Source organism: Leptidea sinapis, chromosome 23 (genome assembly GCF_905404315.1).
Source record: "Leptidea sinapis chromosome 23, ilLepSina1.1, whole genome shotgun sequence".
Taxonomy (NCBI): Eukaryota; Metazoa; Arthropoda; class Insecta; order Lepidoptera; family Pieridae; genus Leptidea; species Leptidea sinapis.
In genome coordinates, this window is record NC_066287.1 from 6887415 (window position 1) to 6915396 (window position 27982).

The 27982-nt window shown below is 36.7% G+C and overlaps 2 protein-coding genes across 2 annotated transcripts in view; one reads left to right on the top strand and one right to left on the bottom strand.

The window, feature by feature from the left end:
• LOC126971153 (AP-3 complex subunit delta) overlaps positions 1–25730 on the bottom strand; it is a 28431-nt gene extending 2701 nt beyond the window's left edge. The window contains exons 1-18 of the mRNA XM_050817304.1: positions 25492–25730; positions 25297–25392; positions 24874–25143; positions 23923–24052; positions 23372–23511; positions 21839–21912; positions 20061–20209; positions 17503–17648; positions 16219–16420; positions 15914–16085; positions 13921–14089; positions 12437–12624; positions 10420–10575; positions 7872–8013; positions 6866–6995; positions 3866–3988; positions 2661–2796; positions 1180–1529 (exon numbers count right to left, since the gene is read on the bottom strand). Coding sequence (XP_050673261.1) covers positions 1180–1529; positions 2661–2796; positions 3866–3988; positions 6866–6995; positions 7872–8013; positions 10420–10575; positions 12437–12624; positions 13921–14089; positions 15914–16085; positions 16219–16420; positions 17503–17648; positions 20061–20209; positions 21839–21912; positions 23372–23511; positions 23923–24052; positions 24874–25143; positions 25297–25392; positions 25492–25587 — 2869 coding nt within the window. The 5' untranslated portion in view covers positions 25588–25730. The remainder of the gene's footprint in view (positions 1–1179; positions 1530–2660; positions 2797–3865; positions 3989–6865; positions 6996–7871; positions 8014–10419; positions 10576–12436; positions 12625–13920; positions 14090–15913; positions 16086–16218; positions 16421–17502; positions 17649–20060; positions 20210–21838; positions 21913–23371; positions 23512–23922; positions 24053–24873; positions 25144–25296; positions 25393–25491) is intronic.
• Positions 25731–26139: 409 nt separating this feature from the next.
• Positions 26140–27955, top strand: LOC126971181 (DNA replication complex GINS protein SLD5). The gene is made up of 2 exons (XM_050817350.1): positions 26140–26855; positions 27634–27955. The coding sequence occupies exons 1-2, from the start codon at positions 26276–26278 to the stop codon at positions 27705–27707; spliced, it is 654 nt and encodes a 217-aa protein (XP_050673307.1). The 5' UTR covers positions 26140–26275; the 3' UTR covers positions 27708–27955.
• Positions 27956–27982: the final 27 nt, after the last annotated feature.

Here is a 27982-nt window from a genome sequence, read left to right on the forward strand (position 1 = left end):
TTATTTGTATGTAAGTTTAGTGAATAAAATGTAGTCATAATAATTATGTTTCTTAGTTTTATAATATATATATAATAATCTTAAATAATAATAATTTCAAACCAAATCATTTAACCATTATTACTTGTTAGCGTATATATTTTTTTTCCTCTTAAACTAATATTTACTTTGTGAAAATTATTAAAGCATGTGGTAGATACCTGTAATTGTTTGTTACATTAAGCACATTATATTTAGTCTATATTATAAATATATAACGCATCAATGTAAACAAATGTTGGTATTTCTAAATAAATAAATAATGAATGCTGCTAATTTTTTTTTATAAAGATATAAGAGTACATCAAAAAAAAATCATCGAAATTGGATATTATTTAGAGATATAATAAAAGTGGGTGGTATACGCCTTACGCTCTTAACTCGACAAAATATTTGCGCCATGATCTTTTATGATTTTTGGGTTGGTTTAGGTTAACAACAGAGTTGCCAGAGACTTATATTATATACAAAATACATGTCAGGTAATCTAACCGTTCACAGAGCGTTGGGTCATCACCAATTCGAGCTGAACGTAGATCAGCACGCGGTCAAATGGATCGAGCTGATACTGGGGTGCGCCAGACCAGAGATGACAACAATACTAGCGAGCGCTAGGATGTGGGCCGGCTTGGAGTATTGCCGTGCTCTATTTATGACGCCCAGATTTTTCGAAGCCGATTTGGCTTTGACCTCCGATGACCGGGGTATTGGCAAATCGCTCGAGATTTCGAGACCCAGTATTTTATATACTAGGCGAGGCTTTAAGGAAAGTGTTGTCGGAGAGTGGTGATACGACAAATGGTTTTTTTTGTGGTAAACGCGCAAACTTGAGTCTTCTGGGGGTTAAATTAGACAAAGTTCAATTTACCCTATTCCGCGACTTTCTCGAGACTCGATAGAAGACACAAGTTTCGCCTGGCACTGGTCGACGATTATCCGAGAGAGACCTGCATGGCCCGTGTATACGGCATCACCAGCGCTGTCGTCTGCATAGCAACGTATGTTGGAGGTGTCCAACATATCATTGATAAACAAAAGAAACAGTGCACACAGGCCACAGGAGAACCTAAATGGCCACATATTATGGTGACGGCAAGCATACATTTTTTAACTGCCTGAGATAGAAATAAATAAACCAACCTTTCTTAGATTTCTTCTTCTTCGAATCCTTGTCCTTGCCATCCTTCTTAGATTTCCTATGTTTGTCAGTCTTATGTGTTGCATCCTTTGTAGTGGACATATCATTATTTGTCTCATCACCATTATTTACATGATCTATAAGTAAGTCCTCAGCGACATTTTTATTCAATTCTGGTATAAGACCATCTTTACTTTTTTTGGACGATTTAGTTTTTTTCTTCTTGGATGTCCGTTCTGATGGGTTGTCTGATTTATTTTTTTTAGATTCTTTTTTCTTGTCGAGCAAACCCGTTTCAGGTGTTGGATACGGCTTTGTTTTACTCATAAATAATTCGTCCTCCCGCAGTGGACTGAAAAAATATTAAAATATTGTATTAATTTGAATAATCAATTATCCTCGCGCGGGTTCGACTACCGCATCGTTCATAAATATTGGTGCTAATTAAATATGTACATTTAAATCCAAGTAGTGAGGAAGATTACTTAAAATAACATTTTTTTTTAATTTTCTATATATTCGTAATCGGTCCTGGTCTAACTTAGTAGCAGTAGAGCAAGCTGTAGGTGCATAATGAGACATCAACTATTTGTGCGCTACGCCATAGGTAGTTTAGTGATGCGTTATAAGAACATGATGTTCACTGCTGTAGGCAGATACATTATAAATATATATATCGGAGATGAAAATATCTTCCAAGTCCATAGACTTTAACTTTTTATAGCAGTTCAATAGGGGGCGAGAAATGTTTTCTAGCCTCATTTGTTTTTGTGCATCAGTAGGTATTCTGGTAACCCAGTGCGCAGTGACTTGTTTAATCCCTAAGCGTTCGTGTAAACGATTTCAACTTCTCTAACCACTTGACCGTTCACTATAATTATTGACTGACCCATTTATCAACTATATTTAATGAAATCAATATTACAGCTTCATCAGCCAGAATGAATGTCACCTCATTCTCAGTATTATTTAAACGTCCCTCGTATGTGAGTTATGCGTTAGTACTTAGGCCCGGTTTCACCAATGACACTTCAAACTGAGCTTAGTAAAACTCAGTTTTACGTAAACGAGGTCAAATATCAGTCTTGATCTCGATCAAACTCAAAGCGATGTCACCAATACCTTTTGAGCGTGTTGACGTAAACTGAGTTTACATGTCATAAACAATAGAATGTATCAAGTAACTGTCAAAACTGTCATCGCTGAGTATGAACCAAATCGAAAATTGTTCAATGACAATTGAACTATAACGATAACGACAGTGACAGTTCTTGAACGCGATTAAATATGTTGAGCGTCCAAAACTCGGCTGTCAGCATTTAAACGCGTTTAGGCTGTAGCTGCGTTTAGTTTGTGTTGGTGAAATCCGAATTAAATCTGTCAACTCGTTTATAGGCGTAATCATGGTTCATTAATAAGTGTTTAATCGTGTTCTACTTTAATGGTGAATTGCGGGCTTAGTGTGTATGGTGTAGGTACGTACACGTCTAGGTCCAAGTCGAGGGCCCGGTGCGGGTCGTCGCCGGCGGAGGGCGGGTCCTCGTCGGAGGGGGCGGCTCCCTCGGGCAGCTCCCCACCACACTCCACGACGGGCCGACACCGTCCTGACCGGTCTTCGTCTGTGAACACCACACTTTTTGAAGTGACATTTCGGATTTTTTTTTTACGGATAAGGAGGACAAACGCGCGTACGGGTCACCTGTTGTTAAGTGATCACCGCCGATCTCTTGCAACACCAGAGGAATCACAGGTGTGTTGCCGGCCATTAAGGAAGGTGTACGCGCTTTTTTTGAAGGTACCCATGTCGTATCGTCCCGGAAACACCGCACAAGGAAGCTCATTCCACAGCTTTGTAGTACGTGGAAGAAAGCTCCTTGAAAACCGCACTGTGGAGGACCGCCACACATCCAGATGGTGGAGATGATATCCTAACTTGTGGCGTGTCCTGCGAAGGTGAAATGCGCGCTGAAGTAGATTACAGCTAAATATAACAATGGCACGCCTTATGAAAGTGAGATTGGATTCAACAGCCCGTCAAGTATTAGTTGACGTGTAGCAAAAAATGAAGTATTAGTTTGTTATATGTAGTACAACCAAAAGTAGGAGTTGCAATTGGAACATGATTCGGAATATATTGGCACTGAAAACATACAATATAGAAAAGTTATGTGATGCAGACATTGACGTATAAAAAACAACTATACTCGCAATCACGCTCAATAATTGTCTGAAGCAAAACTCTGCCTACGCGTCTATTACGCAGAGTTATCGTTCAGTTGTGTTTCCACCGCGCTTTGAATACAACGCCACGCAATGACAAAGTGTTCAGTGAAAAACTGCCCCAATAACGATTGATTTAAGTACAGACAACTTCTATGTTCAATTTTAATCGATTTCCAGATTTTCGCATTTCGATAAAAGATCTACGAAATATAATTATCAAGCCATATATTATTGGATGATAATATATTATTGTTCTCTTTGGTTTGGTGTTTGTATGAGGTAAACAACAGATAGAGAAGCGTTTTCTGTATTATATTGATATGGAAATGAAAATTTACAAATTTAAATGAAGATTGGGATTAAATGACAGATAATATACAATCTTGCTTCTAAATAATTGTACATTAGTGATTACATAGTGTAAGCTGTTTTGGAATAGTCTATAATATAGAATTAAATGAATACCTTCAGTGTCGGACTCAGAGGAATGTGTTTGCTTCTTGCTCTTGCGTTTCTTCGAACTTCGCTTCTCCTTTTTGGGCTTCTTAGAACTTTCTCGTGAGACTAAGTACTTGTCAGATCTCTTGGCTGTAATAATCCAGAGAATTCAATAAAACATGTACAAATACAATCATTATGAAACATCAGTAATTTCAACAAATAATCAATTTTGATATTTATTTTATGGATCAATAATATAATGTATATGCAATTCATACACTATTATTTTAAATTTTTTCATTCATTCATCATCCTTTCAAATTAATCTACACAATGCATAGATTGTGGAACCGGAAGTACATAACCAATCTTTTTTTTTAAAACATTGTTCGAAGCATATAATAGCTGTACATAACAATATGATGAGATGAGATTTAGTATTTTCTTTGATTAACGCGAGTGTTACACATTTAAATAAAACAGGGGGACCCTGAAAACGAGATCTGGAAAGGTCTTGAAACGTCGGGTTAACTAAAATAAAAATGTAACTTTTACGCAAACACCTAATGTAAAACCGTTACAATTACACGCGTTTTAATCCTGTAAAAGTGTTTTATTTAAAAATACGGAGATTTGTTAGCGTCGCTTCGGTTAAAGCTATCTCTTAGTCTATGCCGTAACTCAGTGGTGAGAGGACTCAAAATTATCGGGTGACTAAGTGAGCTAAGTTGAATATTATACACGAGGCTGTAGGTTGCAACCCGAGCCGAGGGCGTAAATCAGCCGAGTGTCTAGCGAGCAAGTTACTCATCAGTTTCATACGCACTTTTACAACACACTTACGAGAAAAAAACAGCGACACAGCAACAAATATGATTCAAACATTAATTTAACTTTGTAGTGATAATTCTATTATACACTAGTGTGTAATATTATGATGCACGTGTGTGTTATAGTTCAGTTTATGGTCCTAAGAACCACCGAACATAAAAAACTAGTGGAAGTGGCATGTGGGCGTTACCCTGTCGCCACTATTATGTACAAATGTACCTACTCGAGGCTCAAGTGAGACGACCAGTCATTTGATGTCAAGTGAAGCATAATTATCTTTAAAAAAAAATATACATTATTGTGACATTTTTGACTGTAGAAATCATAGCCGCAATAAAAATATGTCCAACGAAACAAAAACACGTCCTATCATCAGTAATCATAATTTTCCGATTTAAATACTATTAATATTATTTATGTTGTGCAAAATATTCATTTAAAAATGAACCATAACATTAAGATTTAAGGCTCATTTACCTTTACGTTTAATCGATGTTACTTATGTTAGAATAATTAATGTAAACAATAAAAATAGCAATAGTAGCAAGCTACTCAACAAGTGCATGCATGTACATATCGATATAATTTTATCGAAATAAATTTTATCTTTATAGATTCTATTCAAGTATTGCTCTTTTCCATCCATCATGCGATAAGGGTGTAAGTAAGCGAAATGCTATAATATGGCTGTGGTAATCGTGTACAAGAGAGACTACGATGAATTCAAATTAATAGTTTTAATTGTCTCTTACGTACAACTAATAATTATTTAACAAATATGTGTAAGATTCCAGTTAAAATAAATAAGCGTTAATTTTTAAATTTAGACAAACAATTTTTTTTAACTTAAATTTTAATATTTGGCATATATTGGGGTTCCACCTATCAGATTCAGTAGAGGTGAAGTAGAAGAAAAAATCTCCTCACATCATGGAGTAGAGGAAATACGCCATACAATTGTAAAAAATGGATAAAAGAGCCATGAATTCTGGGAATGTTTGCCATCATTGTAGCATATGTACATCATAAAATATCATATTTCATAAGACTATCAAGATTATTAATACTTCGACAGTACTAATAGCTTCTCTTTTTATAAATCATTCATTACTGCTTGTTTTGGAAATTTTCTTGCCGCACGCGCATTACGTATGGAAAGCAGTACAGTTTGCAAAATTTTATGTCATACTGGCCCCTGGGTCTATACAGAATAACGATGAATACTTATAAAAATACTGTGTTTTATGCGTGTATTGCCTCCCAGGTCAATATAATATTGGTTTTGTAACTTTCCAAGACTATTCGTCTTGATTTTATTTGAATTGAAATAAATATTGTCCATCCTTTTAAATAAAACTATACCGAAGAAAAATATTGTCCTATTATTATTTTAGCTTACGACGAACTTTATCGGTAATATACTTTATCAACCCTGTTTACATCATTTCTAGTTTTCACTAACTTATCGATATGTTTATTCATTTTCGTACAACACTAGGTATTTTGACAGAAATCATAGCTATGCTCCTATTGCTTCAAGTTTTATATGTTACTAGCTGACCCATTGACCCATATTGCCGATATTAAAATCGCGATACAAAAGTAACTGTTGATCGTAGATGGATGAAAATTTGAAGTTGTATGTATTTTTTAATGCGGACTAATATAACATAATCAAACTTTAAAAAAACTGTCAAAAAAATTATTCAAAAAAAAAATTTCGTGTGGACCACCCTTAACATTTAGGGGGATGAAAAATAGATGTTATCCGATTCTCAGACCTACCCAATATACACTCAAAATTTCATGAGAATCGGTCAAGCCGTTTCGGAGGAGTTCAATGTTTAACACCATGACACGAGAATTTTATATATTACATTTTTCGCAATTTAAGAAAAAGTTCTGAGGTTGTCACTTTAAGAATATGAGATTAGCGCTATTGTATTAAGTTCGTTATTGATGTAAATAAATTAGTAGTTATGTCTATTCATGATTGTGAATTAAGGCCTATCATAAAGCCGGAATTAAGTGTGTGTATAACATATTTAATAGATAAATGTGTGAGTTTGGCAACATCGGTTTCCATAGAACAATGACAAGATGCCACTTGTACTAGTTTTTTCTGTTCTGTGCTAAGAACGATGTAATAAGGCTCACTTTACGAGCAAGTATCGTTATCGTTGGTATACTGACTGTGTAACTGAAGCGGCACTTCGAGGGCGATCTCAGCGACCGGCACGTCTTCCTGCTGGTAGGAGCGCGGGGACTCGTCTTTCAGATAGTGCGGGTTGTTGGCTTGCTCTTGTCTCCGCGCCTCACGAAGCTGTCTCAAACGAAAATAATACTTATTTTTCAAATTCAAGCATGTAATATTATTCTGTTTCTATACGAGACGAGCAGGACATTCAGATGATGGCAATTGATACGCCCTACCCATTACAATGCAGTGCCTCTCAGGTTTCTTGAAAAACCCAAAAATTCTGTGCGGCACTACAGTTGCGCTCGTCACCTTGACACATAAGATGTTAAGTGTAATTTGCCCAGTAATTTCACTAGCTACGGCGCCCTTCAGACCGAAACACAACAATGCTTACACATACTGCTTCAATGCAGATAAAGGCGCCGTTGTGGTACTCATAACGTAGCTGGCATCCTGTGCAGAGGAGCCTCCCACTGGCATCCGACCTACAGTAACATTATTATTATGATCCGAGCAGTGGCGTATTTTAAGATTTAATATACCCCAATAACTAACGGAAAAAATAATTTCAGTTATAGAATAAAGTCTAGTAGTGTGTCGATGTGAGCTAAGATTTAAAAAGAATAATGGCCATGAAAACAGCCCCATTCCGAGACTCTGCATTGCAAAGCCTCGGAATGGGGCTGACAAAATTTAGTACAATTCAACCCCAAGAAGACAAGGTCGTTTACCGCTAAAAAAACTCCCTTCGTCGTATCCTTTCGATTTGAGAACACTCCTCTAACTGCCACAGCATGTATCGGCATACATGGCGTCGATATATCGAAAGACGTTCAGATCCGTGGTCACTTGGAAAAGAAGGCCAAACTGGCTTCTAAAGAGCTTGGTGTAATCAGTAAGGCGAGACAGTACTTCATTATAAGCCACCACCTACTAAGATTCGAACGTGGTATTGTCACCTTAATCAGGGTTAATCACCGCTAGGGCATGAGGACTCACCATCTCCAGTTCATCGGACGTGAGATGGGTGATGGGCCGAGGCTCATCCTGCGGAGCCGTGAACAAGGCTCCCGCCTCCTCTTCAGAACTGGAGCTTTCGGACGACCAGCGCTCGTGGTACAGCCATTGGTTCAAATCCAAACTGGTAAGACAAAGTTAAATAAACTTTAGTCAATTAAACAAAGGCTTTTGGATCGTCACTATAATTCAAATTCAAATATTTTTATTCAAAATAGGATTTAAAATCACTTATTGAAAGTCAAAAACTACCACCCATTCAAAAGAGACTGCCTCAGACCTGAGAAGAATGGGCGCAAGAAACTCAGCGGGCTTTTTTTTTAAATATAAAATATGGATTACAATGTAATATCGTACAATAAACATTTATAATTAAAGAGCCTGAGGGTGTTCGCTTTATTCCCAGTCCGTGGTGTCATTAAGAAAATCATTTATGCTATAATAACCTTTACCACACAAACGTTTTTTAACAATTCTTTTAAATTTCGTAACACATTTGTTTTGTACATTTTCTAGGATCATATTGTAGAAGCATATACATCGCCCAACAAAAGACTTACTAACTCGACCCAACCGAGTAGTAGGCATAACAAGTTTATGTTGTATAAATATTTCTTTTAAATTACTGAACCTACTATATGTTCGAAAAAAGTAGAGCCCGTGAGAAGAACATACAAGAGAAAATTTATTGAATTAGGCGTTACTTTGCGGAAATCCATAATTATACAAATGATTTAAGTTTTCTTTAGTGTTAATTCCGCCAATATTTTGAGACTTTGAGTCTCGTGCCAGATTTTGGCGAGGCAGCACGTCCTGAGGATGCCTCGTGTAGAGGCGAAACACGCGTCGAATTGTTTTAAAAAACAAATATTGGCGGAATTAACACTAAAGAAAACTTAAATCATTTGTATACATACAACAGACTGTATAGACTTTACTCAGCATCCTAACACAAATATTAAGTTGAAGGTCTCAAGGTTGATACATCCACCATAATTTATATTTATACACCTTTTTTATATATATGTCGTAGGTATATTGTCAATCGACTTCAATTCTTACAATTTAACGGCCTGCTTTTAGTGACACTATTTTATCACGGGTACACTATAATGATATTGTAAGGCCGTTAGTTTATGAGGCCGTTTCTGATTGGTCTGTTTCTTGATTTTATTGTATAGTCATTATTTTGTAGTTATACATTACTGTAATCAAATAAATGTTATCTAAGCGAATCGGCCTTTGTTCACTGGTAGGTCCCAAAAACAAAGGACAATGCCGGAAAATGGGCTATATTGCTGATTATCATGCGTCTGAACAAGGTATACATGCAAAATTTTCTTTTAAATTATAATTTCGCATAATATATTTATTTTAAATCAGATGCGAACAGGGGTTTAAAAGTTATATGAATAGAAAGTAATTTACTAAAACACTCACCGAATGATACCAGTATATTCTGAACTCTTTTTTAAAGGGAAAAGCAAGGATAACTACATATTCTAGGAAATAAATCGACTGAAAACCAAAACAAACCTAACTTTTTCCACACCACTGGCTAAATATTATTTGATAAACTATATACTCATATTAATATGTTCCGTTGGCCAAATATTAAAAAAACTGCACAATGATTAAAATGAATCTAGGGTAAACCAAAATCGCAAGTAGAAACACTGGTTGAAATATCATTATGACAGGTTTTGTCTATATCTGTATGTTTTGTCATAACGTCATTGTCATCAATCAACTTCTCACTGATCGCATGACCGTTGGACAAGAAAAGTATGAAATTATTAAAGTATTTCACATTTGCAAAAATCCGAAAACCCAGTGATTTCCTGGATTAACTTATTTTTCTGGTTGGTGATTAGTGTTTTCTTGCATAGTTTAACGTCTAGTCCAGCAATCCTACACTAAAACTGACAACAAGCTTGTAGTAAATTGAAATTGAATAAATCAGATAACTACATATTTCCTGTTTATATCTCACTGATTTTTGTTTTACATAATCTTGAGAATATTTCTAATGTTTTACCGATGATTTAGTTAAGACGCAAGAATAGCCCAATTTTGATACAAGGATCAGCATTGTTCTTTACACTGTTAACCACAAAGCACAAGACTAGCGTAGCGTGCCGCGGCAGCGGCCGGCGAGTGCCACAAACGAATCGGTCCTTGTTCACTAGTAGGTCCCAAAAACAAATAAACACTATTAATTAAAACGCACGAGCCGAGCGTAGCATGCCGCGGTATATATAGTATCACTAGTGAAATTGTAATATCACGGCTTTGACAAAATACCTGTGACATATATATAGTTATACCTTAGATCATTTATACGACTAGATAGAGCCTATTGCTGTTAGACAATCGATTTTTCGACGTTTTCACAGTTGTCACAGTCTATCTATGTCTATATATACATATCTTAGTAGCTATATTTGATGAAACGCCCTACAATCTAATTTGATATATTAACAACATTATTATCAGTAAAAGTATGTAAACACTTGCACAGTTTACTTACTCTGCAGGCATTGGTACTTTCTTTTGAGCTTTGGGCGCGACCGGCTTCAGTTCTCCCTCGAACAAACTGGCCAGCTCCTCGAACAGTCCTCCAGAAATGTCTTCCAGAGCATGGTCACCGTTCACCAACTCACTCTCCTCTTTATCCAGACCATTACTAAAAAAATAATAATTAATTATGGATTTTTGTTGTTAGAAACGATGATTAATACTAAAACTAGAAATGATCTGGAATATATTTTTTTATAACACAGACGAAACTCGGAGACCTAAATACACCATGACAAGTGAGGCAGTCATAGTAATAAGGAAAGTACCACATTATCAGGTCGAACCATTTGACCGCGTTCAACACCGAGCTGCTTAAATTGTCGGAGATCCAGTGCTCTGTGATCGACTCGAACGATATTTATTTTTCTCAGTAGATAGTCAAGACGTCTATAGTCAGTAATATTTATTTTTAATGTTTATTCTTTATATTTGGCGATTATATTATAAAATGATCGCCAAATATTACTATCGTTGAGTATCGTTAACGTCTCACCAGTCTGCTGTTTAACATATCTCGTTAAATTCGCCCTCCACATGATAAATAATAAAAATAAGTAAATCGCAGCTTAATTAGTATTAAAAAATATAATTTACCAACAATAATTCTGATATTACTTATGTGCTAAACTTGTGAGATTTAGTATTACGTTATTCAAAAGAATTGTTGTTAAAAACGTTTGTGTGGTAAAGGTTACTATAACATAAATGACTTTCTTAATGATACCACAGATTGGGAATGGAGTGATCGCCCTCAGGCTATTAAATAATAAGTTTAATTGTACAATATTACTTTGTAAACTTATTTGATGAAAAAAAAAGCCCGCTGAGTTTGTTGCGTCCATTCTTCTCAGGTCTGAGGCATTCATTTTGGAATAGGTGGTAGTTTTTTGACTTTCAATAAGTGATGTCACATCCTATTTTGAATAAAAATATTTGAATTTGAATTTGATAATATCATACATAATGTAGTACTTGCGCATCCGCACGTTGACCGTGTTTCAACCATAGTAAACACACATAAGGCTCGTATATACATACAAACTATGTCTCTTGTTACTTTGACAAGTTACTTTTAAAAGTTACCAAAGACATAATTTTTGTAGTGGATATGGGCGTGGCGTTCATGACGCGATCATAATAACCAATCACATTGCTTCCTGCCAAAAGCGGTATGAAGCATCAATTTGAACTTCACTGCACGACTATGTTCTATGATAATTGTATTCTAGCGGCAACTCTCATGATTTTGTAACATCATACACATTAACATACGTTTAAGTTTACATTTATTAAGTAAACTATTTCAATTTTATTAAGTGTAGACAATGTTACATTGAACTTTGGTTTGAACAACTGTTCGTCTCGCGTTACACGTTCTGTGTCTACGACTTTTTAACTACTAACGGCCGTTCCCAATATACTATCTACAGATACTACATATAGAGATAAATTAGTACTTTCTACCGTCAGTAATCAGCTGTCAATAATGTCAAGCTGTCCCAATATACCCGATAATAATTCTTATCGCCTTATATTGAGACGCGTGAATTGCAATTTCCATACTAACTTCTATCGCTGGTAAGCTATACGTCCTCCCATTGACAGACAGCGTGTACGGATAAGGTGACAAGTCTATTGAGACAGATAAGTCAACGATAGTTACGATTTTTATCTCAAGTAAGAGATAGACTGAATATTGGGAACGGCCGTAAATGAACGCGTATAAAACGTCAATTGGTTAGTTGAGGTCACATGACCGTTACACGGTTCAAGGGATAAGCTTAACAGCCGAGTTCTTGTTGGTCTATTAAATGTCTTGGGTCGTAATTAGCTTACCTTTAAATTAGTACATATTTGAACACAACTTGATCTGACAAAAAAAAATTTGCTTGACCTAAATAATATCACCGAAGTAATTCATATATATCATACTTAGCAGTGGTCAACAAGGTGTAAGCGAGACAAACCTTTCTTCATACTTCAGGATTGCGTCGGTGATGACCAGATGTGATTCGTTCTCCAGGATGGGGTTGGCAGGGTCCACGTGCCTGAGTACCACGGTGAGCAGAGCGGTCGCGTTGTGAGCTCGCTCTTGCACTTCCATATCCTCGCTGCACAGCAATGGCTTCAGACCGCCCAGAGCTTCAAGTATGACCTACGAGTCAGATATGTTAAAAGAGTTTGAAAATTGAAGCGGTGGCGTGGCTCATCATCATCATCATCAGCCGGAAGACGTCCACTGCTGGATAGGACCCCAAAGATTTCCACGACGATCAGTCCTGCGCTGCCCTCGTCCAATGTATTCCGACGATCTGGTCAAGATCTCCTTGTATATTATGTATATTGTTGGGTGTCAATTCTTTTATATCAGCGACATCCTATACAGCGACACGATTTGTGATGACCACATTGTCTATGGCCAGTACAACTGAGCCACTGACTTATAATATACCACTGGACCCGCGGCTGTCAAAGTGCTTTTGTGTCTGTTTGATATCCGAAATCCAAAAATACTTCAGAGTATTGTACGTTCTATCGCAGCCATTTGTATTATACGTCAAAATTAGTTCTCTGGACGCTCGCGAGTGGCGCTTCAATTGGGTACAAAAAATTTGCTGTCAAACATATGGAACAACCTGTCCAGTGGTATTTATACAGGTCAGTGAGCGGAAACTCTGTTATTGTTTAACTCCAAGTGTACATTTATCAGACATTAGAATAGAGTATTTTTTTTAAATAATGCGTATTTCATATTTATACCGTCGTTTCTGATTTTTCGATTTTGCTTGTTCAATCGTGACTATAATCAAACGAGATTTTTTTAATGACAATAAGGGACGAGACGAGCACGACGTTCAGCTGATGGTAATTGATACGCCCTGCATATTACAATACAGTGCCGCTCAGAATTATTGAAAAACCCAAAAATTCTGAGCGGCACTACTATTGCGCTCGTCACCTTGAGGCATAAGATGTTAGGTCTCATTTGCCCAGTAATTTCACTAGCTACGGCGCCCTTCAGACCGAAACACAATTTGTTTACACATTACTGCTTCACGGCAGAAAAAGACGCCGTTATAGTACCCATAATGTCGCCGGCATCCTGTGCAAAGGAGCTTTAATGATTAATAATAATAATATTGACATACTTTTTACACAAATTATCTTGCCCCAAATTAAGCATATACAGTCTGTGTCATGGGTTGCAAGACAACGATATATTTAATACAAGAAACTTACTTAAACATACATAAATACATTTAAACATCCATGACTCGGAAACAAACATCCATATTCATCATATTATTGCTTGCACCTACCGGGATTCGAACCCGGGACCTCTAATTTAGTAGGTAGGATCGCTAACCACTTGTCTATACAGGTCGTCATTAAGAGTGATGCGTCATTTGTAATATGCAAACTGGCTAGTATAGTACAAATTAGAACGTACATTGATTGCGTTCTGCCGCCTCCCCCGCCGGTACCGCAGCAGTAACTTCGCGATGACCTTGAGCGCCGCGTGCACGCACACCGCACGAGCTCGCATGGCCCCGCCCCCCGCCTGGAGCCCCGCACACACTAGCAGCGGCGATATACACTCCCGCATCACTTCTTCCTCCCTGCACCAACATACTTGTGTAATTAATTAATAAAAGTAATTTACAGCAATATTAATTTAATTTATTTTAAAAGTAATCAACGGCGCACACAACAATTATTTTTACAATGTATGTTTTACATTAAGCCACAAAAGATTACATAAATTTTAAATTATCTAATGAAATCATAAATTAACGAATAGACTTAAAAATTAATATATACTACTAACAAATAAAAGATTAAAAGAGTGTGTGTGTGTGTGCGTGTGCGTTTTTATGCGTTGCCTTTTTTTTACGATGATGTTTTCTAATTTCCGTTTTTAACTTCATTTTTGATAAACGATCGCTCAGCTGGTGATTTTCTTGCAAACATCACCCATAAATGGGCGCAAGCGGTTGAGTCGAAGGGAGAGGCGTTGGCGGTAAGTTTGGACATAGCGAAGGCCTTCGATCGGGTGTGGCATAAAGCGCTTATAGCGAAACTGCCATCCTATGGGCTCCCCGAGAAGTTGTGCAAACGGGTCGCTAGCTTTTTGGCCGATCGGAGCATCACGGTTGTTATCAACGGTGCATGCTCCAACTTAAAACCCATACACGCTGGTGCTATCCCCTACACTGTTTTTTCTGCATGTCATTGATATTCTGCAAATCAGCAGTATTCATTGGTATGCAGACGACAGCACAGGGTATGCTTCCTACACTGGCCGTAACAACATGTCCCGGGATAGCGGCGACGAGAACCGAAACAAACTTGTGTCTGAAATCGAGACTATGCTTTGCAAAGTCTCGGAATCGGGCCGACAAAATTTAGTCCAATTCAACCCCAAGAAGACACCAAGACCACCAGCCAAGCGTGCCAGCCTGTACTGGCACGCTTGGCGTTGATATATCGAGCGACGTTCAGTTCCGTGGTCATTTGGAAGAGTAGGCCAAACTGGCCTCTAAAAAGCTTGGTGTACTCAGTAAGGCGAGACAGTACTTCACTAAAAGCCACCGCCTGCAACTTTATGAGGCGCAAATTCGGCCTCACATAGAGTACAGTTCTCACCTCTGGGCGGGTGCTCCCCAGTACCAGCTTCTTCCATTTGACCGCATACAACGACAAGCGGTTCGAATCATCTCCGATCGGCTCGATTCTTGGGTTCTCTCTGCATCTTCTACCGTATTTATCACGGGGAATGCTCAGAGGAGCTGCTTGGGTTGATTCCAGGGACCGAATCCCACCACCGGACATTACGTGCAAAGTACCACCCGCACCACGTAGAAGTCTGGCATTCCACAATCGTTAGGAATTTCTTGCCTCGCAGCCACTTTGTGGAATCAATTACCAGCTGCGGTTTTCCCGAACAGATAGGACTTAGGGACCTTCAAGAAAAGAGCATACCTTAAAGGCGTTCAACGCATTTTTTGACACACCTGATGTTGCGGATATCCATGGGCGGTTGCCTCACCCCTATCCATCCCGTGAGCCTCTTACCCGTTTGCTCACTCTTATATTTAAAAAAAAAACAGCGTACTGTTTATTATAACTTCGTGACAGACGCGGAATGATGGAATTTTGGTCATAATTTGAATTAGATTTGGGAACATGCAAAAGGCGCGTGTGACGCAAACTTAAAGATTGAGCGTTTAGTGAAAAGGCTGACAATAGACTAGTACAGTCGATCGAGCCACTCAAAATTGTTTGCAGTAGTAACATGTCACTTTGATTCCTTCTTTGTTCCAGTGTGTCGATACCATAGTGAGAACACGCTTTCTCATAACTGTTGAATTCTTTGAAATCTTTAAAACGGCGACTGCCGCTCTGTACACCTGCACCACATCAACCTGCCAACCAGTACTCACGTGCAGTACTCGCCCAGTACGAGCGCCGCCGCGTACAGAACCTCACGCGACGCGGGGCCGGGCGGCGACGTTGCCGCTCTGTTACACATAGCACTGCACTCTCGTACCGCGAATTCCCGGACATCCGATACGCGAGCACCAACTTCCATTAATTGCGCTGCTATCATACATCCTGGAAGAAACGGAGCCTACATTAATAACATAAATTTAATATTAATTATTATAATGGATGATCAATCAAAGATTATACGTTTTAAAATTAAATTAAGCGTTTGAATTTTGTTAGTGTAAAGCAGAGATCTCACCATGTTTCGAACTAGTCTCCATTTCTGTTAACTCCGTCAGCACCGTGATGTACCACTCGAAGTCCACCACATGTTGATAGTTGTTCTGCGAGCATATTTCTATCATCCGTGTCAGCAGTTCGTCGCGGTACAACGTACCTTCAGCGTTTTCCATGTGAATCATCAACTTTTTCACTATTTCCATTAAGTTCTTCTTTGATACCTGTAATATTTACATTTAAGTGGGATTCAGTTAGCCAAATCTTTTTTCATTGGTTCGGAATGCGAAGCGGCATGAATGAACCTTGAAATAAGTGGGGGACCTTGAAGTAGATCTTGAAATAGTAACGACTTAAAAAGTAGTTAACTCTCAAACTCCACTGCTGCTCGTCTCACTGCTAGATTGTATTTTATCGTGGAGTCACAGCCCTTCAGAAAAAGGACTCAAAGCTTTCAACGTCTGAAACAATAGGCTCTCTACTAAGACTGCCTCTTGTTTGTATCTTGTGTGTAAACCTCTCAGCAGTAAAGGACTTCACAGCTAAATACACAAGTCACGAAATACCCAACCCTGACTAGACAACTTTTTTTTAATGACAATAAGGGACAAGACGAGCAGAACGTTCAGCTGATGGTAATTTATACTCCCTGCCCATTACAATGCAGTACCGCTCAGAATGCTTGACAAACCTAAAAATTCTGAGCACCACTACATTTTCCCAGTAATTTCACTAGCTACGACGCCCTTCAGACCAAAACACAATAATGCTTACACAATACTGCTTCACGGCAGAAAAACGCGTCATTGTGGTACCCATAATCTAGCCGGCGCGGCGTCCTGTGCAATGAAGCCTCCCACTGGTAAATTCCCTTAGTCCTTACGAGACTCTTGGGCCTGGGACTTCCCTATTCTGAAGTGAAAACTGGGAACTTTTCTTGGGATGGGTATAAAATGTTGCACCCAGGACACGTGTCCTGATCGAAAATTTGTAAGACAGTCGTTAAAATTATGGATGAAATGTAAAATATTTTTTATGTTAATATTGTTTAAATTAATATTGTTTTTAGCCACACAAGTACTTTTATACTGATAAATAAGGCAATTGATGCGAAATTATTCCCTAAACATTCCAAAATATTCAAAAATACGCAACGTTAATGTTCAAGTTTTCACTAGTTGCATTCCCGGAGTGCAACCCGCTATTTTTTTTAAGCCCCAGGGAAGCACAAGGTAGATTTAAGTTATTTTATCACAGTTTACATATGTATCCAATATGGTTGTGTTTAGTGAAGCAAAGAACTTACCATTCCATATAAAAGTCCTAAGGCTCTCAGTCTAATAGATTCGTCTTTATCATCTAAGCACGCCAGTACCAAGTCTTTATGAGCTTGTACTGATTTCGGATGGGATTTTAATATCCTCGACATTGCTAACAAACCCAAGTATTTTACTGAAATGAAAACAAGATATTAATAAAAAAAGATTGAGTCAGGCGTCATTTTGCGGAAACCCGTAAAATCCAACCGTATCCATCTGTAACCCATTCGAAACGTGTTTTGCCTCCACACGAGGCATCATCGGGAGATCCGCACGAGACAGTCTCGTGGCAATTGATCGAAGCATAAAAATATTCTTCCGATTTACAACATTTCAAAAACAATGAAAATACTAGAATATGTAAACAGTACACACAATATGTAAAAATGTTATAGTATAAAGCGCCCCAGTTAGGCAGGTCCAATTTGCAAAAGAGGTCACTCGTCGAATCCAAGTCGGATGGTCAGTGTTTGGAAAGCTCCGTAAAATCTTCTCGTCCCAAATACCTGAACACCAAGGTTTTGAACCAGTGTATGTTGCCAGTGATGACTTAAGGTACGTAATCGTGGTCGCTAACTATGGGCCTTATGAGGAAGCTCATTGTCACTCAGGGGGCAATGGAGAGGGCTATGCTCGGGGTATCCCTACGAGATCGAATCAGGATTGAGGAGATCCGCAGGAGAACCAAAGTCACCGACAGGCAGGGCACATAGTTCGACGGACAAATGGCCGGTGGGGCAGAAAAATCCTCGAATGGCGACCACGTACCGGAAGACGCAGTGTCCGGAAAACGTTGGACGAGGGTAGCGCGACCGGTCGTCGTGGAGATCTTTGAGGTAGGCCTTTGACCAGGAGTGGACACCTTCCGGCTAATGATGATGATGATAATGCGCCCCTAAGTTAAAAAAAAAACAACTTTTTGCCTCACACAGCGACTCTGTGAAATCAACGAACAGATACTTAACTAATCCCGAACCGATACGAATTAGGCACCTTGAAGTCCCAAGCGTACTCCCATTTCAAAGGCCGGCAACGCTTTTCTTGACCTCTAATATTTATGATGTCCATGGTCGGTTGTTTCTGATCTTATAGGTACTTCGTTTGGCGCATTTGAGATAAATTATCACAGTGAATTTTTACTATATGCGCTCACACCGACACCCAAATTAAACACTCTGACGTTAGTTTATCAACCATTTTTATAAAAATTTTGTCTGATATATTATAATTATGCGGTATAATAATATTTTCATTGTTTGCATTTAATACTTTCTTTATTTAAAAATATTATTCTTTCTACAAACGTGAAATAGCACGAAGAATCATTTTTTTAAGGATTTTTGTTTTGTTACGCCAATGAAGTAATCACCGCTCTTCGACAACACTTCCCTAAAAGCCTCGCCTAGTATCGGAATACTGGGTCTCGAATCTCGAGCGATTGTCAATTCCGTGGCCACCTGGAGGGCAAAGCCAAATTGGCTTCAAAGAAACTGGGCGTCATTAATAGAGCACGGCAATACTTCAAGCTGGCCCACATTCTAGCGCTGTACAAAGCGCAGGTCCGGCCACACATGGAGTATTGCTGTCATCTCTGGTCTGGCGCACCCCAGTATCAGCTCGATCCATTTGACCGCGTGCAACGCAGAGCAGCTCGAATTGTCGGGGACCCAGTACTCTGTGAACGGCTGGATCACTTGGCGTTGCGTAGAGACGTCGCTTCATTGTGTGTCTTCTACCGCATTTATCACGGGGAATGTTCCGAAGAGCTGTTTTACCTAATTCCTGCCGCCGAATTCCATCTTCGCACGACACGCCACAAGTTAGGATATCATCCTCACCATCTGGATGTGTGGCAGTCCTCCACAGTGCGGTTTACAAGGAGCTTTCTTCCACGTACTACAAAGCTGTGGAATGAACTTCCTTGTGCGGTGTTTCCGTGACGATACGACATGAGTACCTTCAAAAAAAGCGCGTACACCTTCCTTAAAGTCCGGCAACGCTCCTGTGATTCTTCTGGTGTTGCAAGAGAGTGTGGGCGGCGGTGATCACTTAACAACAGGTGAACCGTAAGCTCGTTTGTCCTCCTATTCCATAAAAAAAAATGAAGTATAACTTTTGCAAGCGTAAATTAGTTATATATGCAACTGTTGCAAAATATGTTATTATCAACAGTTGCATACAAGACATTATCTACACCCATAATATCAATCTTCTATAAAAGATTCTGAAACAGTTAGCTTACATTAAAAAAGCCAGTCCTAGTACCCATAATATCATCCAAAGGAGTGTTATTATGACAACGGATGATATAATGTTGTACTGAATTTCATTACAACGCTCGGTTGGATTATGTAATGGTTATCAGGACATTGGCTGTTTTAATGTTGGCAATAAGCTAACTGTTTTAGAATCTTTAATAGAGGATTTAAAGCACGGGTGTAGATAAAAATACATACGACATACTTTTAGACCCTCCTCCAGCATTAACTGCGTGAATTATTTCAATAAAAAATAAGGTTTTAAAAACTAATTAAAACGCACTTACAGTTCTGGTCTGTATCCTCAATAAGTATCCTAAGTTTCTGAACACAGAGTTGCACGCTGGCTGCGTGTCCTGGCATTCCACTGCTGATGCTGATGAGAACAGCTATCACCGTGTTGATACATTCGTATAGTAGTGACATTGCCGATGTACTAAACATACCGTTGTATTATTATTAATAAATAAGTTGACAAGTCGTATTCAATAGTAAGGCCAACGAGATAAGATAAAGAATGTACACAAAGTTTCAGAAGTTCAAGACATTTTTATTTTAATAAATTATATAAACATTTTGAATTCAATATTCTAATAGCTGTCGTCTGTTGTCAATTATTGTCCTCCACATAATTTTGACTTTTTTTCGTGGTGACTTCATAATTAAAATCAACGACTACTCACAATAATAGCAAAATCAACAATAAAACCAATACTACGATATCACTTCAGTATTCAATGTAAGCAAAAGCCAAACAGTAATGAACTTGTTGACATCTGCGACAGCTTTCCTGTACCACGAAACACGCAACGACAGCTGTCGTCGACCAACTGATACCATTACTGTATGCAAATGAAAAGGACAGAGATAATAATCACTCGCTATCACAATCTAACTCAGTCACGGTCCGTTTGTTTACATTATTTATCTAGTCTCGTTGGCCTTAGTATAATAATTGTGAATTTTTTAGTCAGCCGTCAATATAATTTCTCATTGCAAAGGTTAAAATAATAAAATTGTGCTTTTGCTATAAGGCTGGATCAACACATCATAAACTAAAGAGAAATACTGTGTGTAGTGATGCGAAGTGAGACTTGTAACCTGCTCAACGTTGTCGGCTCCAAGCAGGTATGGCACAATGACATTTACACCAAGGTGTATAAAAAATTTATCTGTCGGAACAGGTACAATGTAAATTCCATTTAACGCCAAACTTAATTTACTGTAACAACGTTATGATAACTATTTCAATATAACAACAGAGAGCATATTTTACGAAATAATTCTTGATGTGATGAAATATTTGACAAATTCGTAAAAAACAGTATTTTATTTATTATGTTACTTACAGAACAACGTCTGTCGGGTCAGCTAGTCATATATATATTTTAATAATTCATAAATGTTAAGAAATGAGTGGAAAGTCAAAAATTGCTCCCCTAAAATTCTGTGATTTTGATTTAACTACTTAAACACAGTTTGTTTATTGTTTTGCTAAATATTCGATTGCATTTAAATATGAAAACTTATTACGAGCTTATGTTGCAGTCTTAGATCAGACAATACCAAAATAAATTAAGCCAATCTAGGTTTTACATTATACTTGCTACTATCACTTTAGAAACATTGACCAATTCTTTGGTCTCCACAGTTACAAGTTTTTGCTAGTCTATTTAATAAGTGCGAGTGAAACCGCAACATCGGCAGTACTCTTTCTTCTCTTTACTTATAAAAATTAGTTAATTAATTCTTACTTAGTGAGTTTTTTGAGGTGAGATATATTGAAGGTCAATTAATCATCATTTAGTTTCTTTTATATGAAAAGAAACTGGTAGAATGCCAAATAAATAATCAAACATATTTTTTTAATTATTAAAAAAAACGTTTTCTATATTCTTTGGTCTAAAACTGCAACATAGCAAGCTATACATACCAAATAAAGCTGTGAATTTGTTCTATTAGCGAACTAAACAAAAGCATTTCTATGTAATGCTAAATTCCCTTTACCCCATAGAGTCCAAGGATAAAAATAAGAATGTGAAAGGATCATCGACAGTCGACTCACCTATGAATTAAATTAGTTAATGGTTCAATCAGTTTCTTGCCAAGCCGGGGCTCTAATGGGGTTAAGGCACCAAACTGTAACAAATACAATGTAACTACAATATAAGACTAGCCATAATATGACACAGGTAATCATTTGGTTATTACTATGTTTTTATTGGAAAAAGTTACATCACAAGCAGATGAGCCACCTCATGTAAAGCAGTGTCAATATGATCTGAGTCGTATAGTATGCCCTAAAGCGTAGCGTACCGCGAAACGATCTTAATCAGATCGCAAAGCGGCCGTTACCCTGAGACTATGTGATACTCCAGTATTGCTTGCACCCTTGATCAGCGGCAAATCAATTATAAAGTGTAACATGCCATATTTATATGTGATTAAATTTGATAATTGAAATTTTGTGCTACTTAAAATTTTATTTGTTTTACATTTGATATGTATGTACATATATAAATATCGCAACAAAGGTAATTTTGACAAATCTTATGCAAATTATTCAAAGCTTGTTGTTAAATGTGGGCTTATTGAACTAATAATAACATTGTGTGAGTTTGATGATCGATTCTAGCCATTACTCATCTTTGTGCTTCTACATATTGTACCTGCAAATTAGATCTATGAGGCTTTGTGTTATTTTCCTTCCAATATCAGGCTCATATTGTGTCATTAAACCAAACTGTGAAGAATTCACAAGTGTGGTTAGCGTAGTCAAAGTGTTTCACAGTAAGGGCTATATTTCACAGCGACAGCACGGTGACACAACCAATCGCGCGACCGGGGTGTCCGTAAGCTACCAAACTAGACACCAGGTGAGTAACTCCTAATAGATTTATATATTATAGAGCCGCATCCTGATTGACCAAATGTTAAGTTGGCACCCCCAAATCGAACTCGTCATAACCAGGGTGAAAAAACTTATCTGGATTTTTAAATCTCTATGGCATGTTATGAATAGCACAGTCCTTGATAAAATATACATCGCTTTGGCTCAATCAATGATCACGTACTGCAGCCCAGTATGGGGCGGCGCAACAAAGATAAGCCTCTTAGAATTGGAACGAGCTCAAAGATCACTTCTGAAAGTCATGTACTTCAATCTTTCAAGATTTCCGACTGATTCTTTGAGTTGTAATCTCTTGACACTTAGGAAACTTTATGTACTAAACATCATTTCAGCCGTCCACAAGTCACTTCCGCTAGATCAGGTGAACTGATCAGTAGAAGAAATGATAAAGTAGCTCCCACCATTACAACACTCACTACTTTTGCTGAACAACAGTTTGGCTCTCAATCAGCGTACTTATATAATAAAATTAATTGTGACCTAAACATATATCCTATGACATTACATCTTTACAAAAAAGCTTTAAATCATTGGCTAACCTGTTTTGCTTATGCTAAAGTGGAAAATAAATATATTTTGTTGGTAGTGGCGACTGGCTTCCCCACCGTGGTGTCCCATTGAAATATAGCGCTAACTATGATAATTGCGCAACTACATCTTCATATAAATCATACTGTATTGACATACCAGTTTAATAATTTTAATTAACATCCAATTATTTGTCGACGTTGTCATCAGTTTAAAGAACACTGGGGCTAGCGACAAGTAGTTTTTTGGGTTTTTCCTTGCCAATTCACACACGACATTGACTGCAGCAGATTGAACACCTGAAAATTAAAATTATTATGTACAATTATTTCAGGCTCTTGTATTTTAAGTGAATATTTTAACTGGTAACCTGATGTTAAGTGATCACCGCCACCCACATTCTCTTGCAACACCAGAGGAATCACAAGAGTGTTACCGGTATTTTAGAATAGTGCTAGTGTAGTACTCGCTTATTTTGAAGCTACCCATGACATATTGTCCTGTAAATACCGCATAAGGAAGCTCATTAGTATGAGGAAGAAAGTTCCTTAAAAACCACTCTATAGAGGAATGCCAGATATCATAATTTGCAGTTGGGCTTATAGAGGTGTGCAAAGATTGTTCAGTTTATGGGGGGATGAATAATATTTGTATAATTATCTATTGGTTGTCTGACATAACGTTCAAATAAGAAAAAAAATTTAAATTACCTGGGTCTGGATCTTCTAATTTCTCTTTTAACTTTGGAAATGCAGGTCGAAGTGCTTCGGGATACCTCAAGAACACCTTGTACATCATCAATACTGCTTTCATTCTAAGGTATGGTTTTGTAGAGCTCATCTATTAAAAAATTAGTGTTTTATTATCATGAACTATGTATTCCTAATACATTTATACATCAAATTGTAATAGTTGAATTCATATTCAATTTATTCTGCAAATATTTATACATTTTTTTTATTGAGAAAATAATACTTAATTAAGAATACAAAATAAATGTTTAAAAAATTATAGATATTACTTTTACACAGGTTTCATTAAACCTGTAATAATAGTGTGCTGTTGTCATTTTTTTCACAGCCAAAATGAAAATTTCATACTGAAAAGTTTCAACTTTTTGCTAAGGTAAAGATAGTATTCATTTAATTTAAGTGTTTTTCTTCTTGTTGTAACTGTACATTTCTGCCATCTGAGGGTACTTTGTGCCTTTACAGTAGAACTTTGGACTTTATAAATTTTATTTTGCTTGTTATCAAATTGCACAACAATTGTAGTCATTCAGAGATAGATCTGGTGAGTATGGAGGATCTATTCTAAATGTAGTCTGTGTCATGTGAAAAAGTTTTACTATGACATCTTGCACCAAGGCGATTTTATTTTAATCCTGATATTGATTGATTTAAGTATAATTTTAGAATTGACAATTACATTAGATGTCTAGATACTTTTCAACATGGATGGTTTGTTTACCAGTATAGATGAATTGTAGTTTTCAAAATCTATAGATATTTATTGCATCCAATATATTTTCTGAAATTGTACTTGATGTTCCAAGTGTTTTGTATCTCACAATACTAATAATAATAAGGTTCCAAAATCTTTATGTATTGCAATTTATCTTATTAGACTCTAGTTAGAAAAACCCATGATTAAAAACTTACCAGTGTCATTATATCATTAGCCAAGTCTCTTGCCAAATCATGAGAAATAAAGCAGCTAAGTCCACTTAATGCGAGCCCTGCTTCATACTGGTTCTGGGCACTTAAGTCTTTTCTGATCATATTTGTAGTTAACATGAGCAGTTCTGAATCCTCATGGAATGATTGGCTGGCTGCTAGATAGCCAATTCTTTTAAATGTGAATTTATTAGAACTCATTACTTCAATTATGTTAAAGATTGCCCATGATATATCATATCCAAGCATTTGTAGCTGAAATAATTTTATTTATATTACTCATAATATGTTGAAATGTCAAAGCATTTGTGGTTAGGTAAATAAAGTCATATTATTGATGTTGTAGGAATATTGATAACACTTATTCATACCAATCACTAATGTTTGACAAATATTTAAATAACTCACATATGTTAATTTTGCGACGGCGTTAGCTTTCACTCCTATGTTATCTTGTCGCAATTCCACTTTAATTTCTTCCATACATTGTGCGATATACTTAGCCTTAAAGTTATAAATTAAATTATTATTATTGTCTAAATATCTATTATAAACAGTCATTGTAAGCTATTGAATGCTTATTTTTGAATAAAACATGAATACCTCATTATCTTTGTTGTTTCTGATACCACGTACTAAATCAGTTAGATTTTTATCAAACATTCTCTCAAAGTTCCCCTTCACCTTTTTTAAAGCCATAATGGTTAGTATATCGAGTAATTCATCACTTTATTTATATGTTTTTGGTAAGTCTTTCTCACAAACCAATGATCAAAAAAATTTGTACATTTACAAATTAGTTTGTACAATTTACAACTCGAACGCTCAGCTGACAGATCAAGTACCTGATTCAGTCAATTTCTCAAGCTAGGTACTCTTGACATATGTCATGACGGAGCTACCATATGCATCTGTCATAGTCGCAAAGAATAATTAAGATTTTATATTTACAGAAAGTGCCTAATCTGTTATTAGTACTAAATACTCATTTATTGAATTTCGTCCTCAATCTAACGATTCAAATTATTAACTGCTGCGGCTACTTTTACCCCGAATCGATACAACCGGATGCCTGTTTGCCTCCTTTTATATGAAAATACACTAATTTATACTTTGTAGTGGCATAATGTTTCAAAGAATATTTTATTCAACTTGTTTTTTTTTTTTATTTTATGGCCTGGTAACGTATTCAACTTGAAGTGCAGTGCCAAAGAAAAAAAAACTCGTGGTAGTTGTCAGTTGTCAAATTATTAAAATTTGTTTTATTTTCCAATCCAGACCAAGTCCGGCAAGCTAAAATATTTATAATTTATGCTAAGAATTAATCAGAAGTTCAATTTTGTTATGTTAGTTAATTATCTATCATTATAAAATACAAAATAAGCAGATGGATACTGAAGATATTGACATAAGTGATGAAGAAGAAGAAGAAATAACAGCTGAATCAGTATTAAATATTTTGAAAAACTCTTGGCAAAATGAGCGGTTAACTCCTGAAATACTACCTCATCGGAATGATATGGTGGAATGTATGCTTGGCCAGATTCAGCATATGGAACGTAATATAAATAAACTTCCAAAAACAGATCTTCGAGCATCAATACATAAGATGGAAATTAATAGAATTAAATACATAATTTGTAACTATCTGAAAACTAGATTAAATAAAATAGAAAAATATTGTATTACCATAGTTAATGAAGAGAGACAAAGAATGGAAACAGGAACGAATTATTTAACTCCTTCTGAATATAGATATGCCCTAGATTACATTAATAACATGGAACAACATTTAAAAAATACAGTTCTTAATCATATTCCAAGCAACATGCAGTCTTTCGAAAAAAATAAAATGGCTGTAGTACCTAATTTATATTCACATGTATTTCTTAAAGCAAATGAAACTGTAACCGGTGTTATTTTGGAGGATGTATTGGGTGATCAGGATGAAGAAATTGACTTGGATGGTATGTAACATTTTTGGCTTGGCATATATCTTACGACCTCTGGTATTGAATCAGGTGAATCACTTCATGCCCATCAGTAACCTCTAATTAAAGGGAAGAATAATAGAACTAAATAACACTAGTGGTATATTTCAATTTATAGGTTCTTATTAAGGTAGGCTTAGATAATTGATTCGTCTTGATAGTCTGTGATAGCTGTGAACACCTAAACTGCCAAGTATAAACGGATAGAATTGATCCGATCGTTTATGCAACTGTATTTTTCTTTGGTAATTGTGAAGATTCAGAATCGGCATCATTTTGTCTTTTCCTGGATGGAGGGATCCATAACCATAGGGGATGGGATACTGTGGGAATATTGCTGCAAAAAATATCAAACAAATTTTGATGAGTAATGTGACAGCTGTGAACATCTAGAAATAAAGTGTCAAATTGTTAGCCTCTATTTTAGCAAACAAACACATACACTAAAAACACTAAAACAGAGTGATGTATTATGTACTGCAAGTGTAAGACATAGAGTGGCTTGTCACACAAAGTAAACTAACCTGGCCTAGTGTCATGTGTTGCCTAATTACCTTTATTGAATGCACACCCCCTTTTCCCCAAGTGATACAACTTAGGGACCCACTTAAAGCAAGGCAAACATCTTTTGACGCCTAGTGTTGAGAAGGTCTATAAGCAGTTGCCTCAATTCTTCCAATCATGTGAGCCTTGTGCCCCTTTGTCTAATCTTAAATTTAAAAAAAAAAAAACAAATAATTATTTTATTTTTCAGAGGGGTCCCAGCACATATTGCAATATAAGCCTGTAGCTGAATTAGTGAAAAATGGAAAAGTACAGTTAGTTTAATTATTAAGACTGATACCTTGAGAAGAAATTGTTAATTTGTCATTTTCAAAAAGTGTTTCTTCAAAAGGTGTGAAAGGCTGTTTATTTAATAGCAACATTTTATCTTTCATTAGAGCCACTTACAAAGTTAAAAAGCTAATAAATTAAATTTTTAAAAAGAATTAATGTAGGGAAGAAGGTATAATATACAATTTTTGTAATGTATATTTTTATAAATGTTATAAAAATAAACAATTTTTAATGATGAATGTTGTTGAATACCTTATTTTTTACAG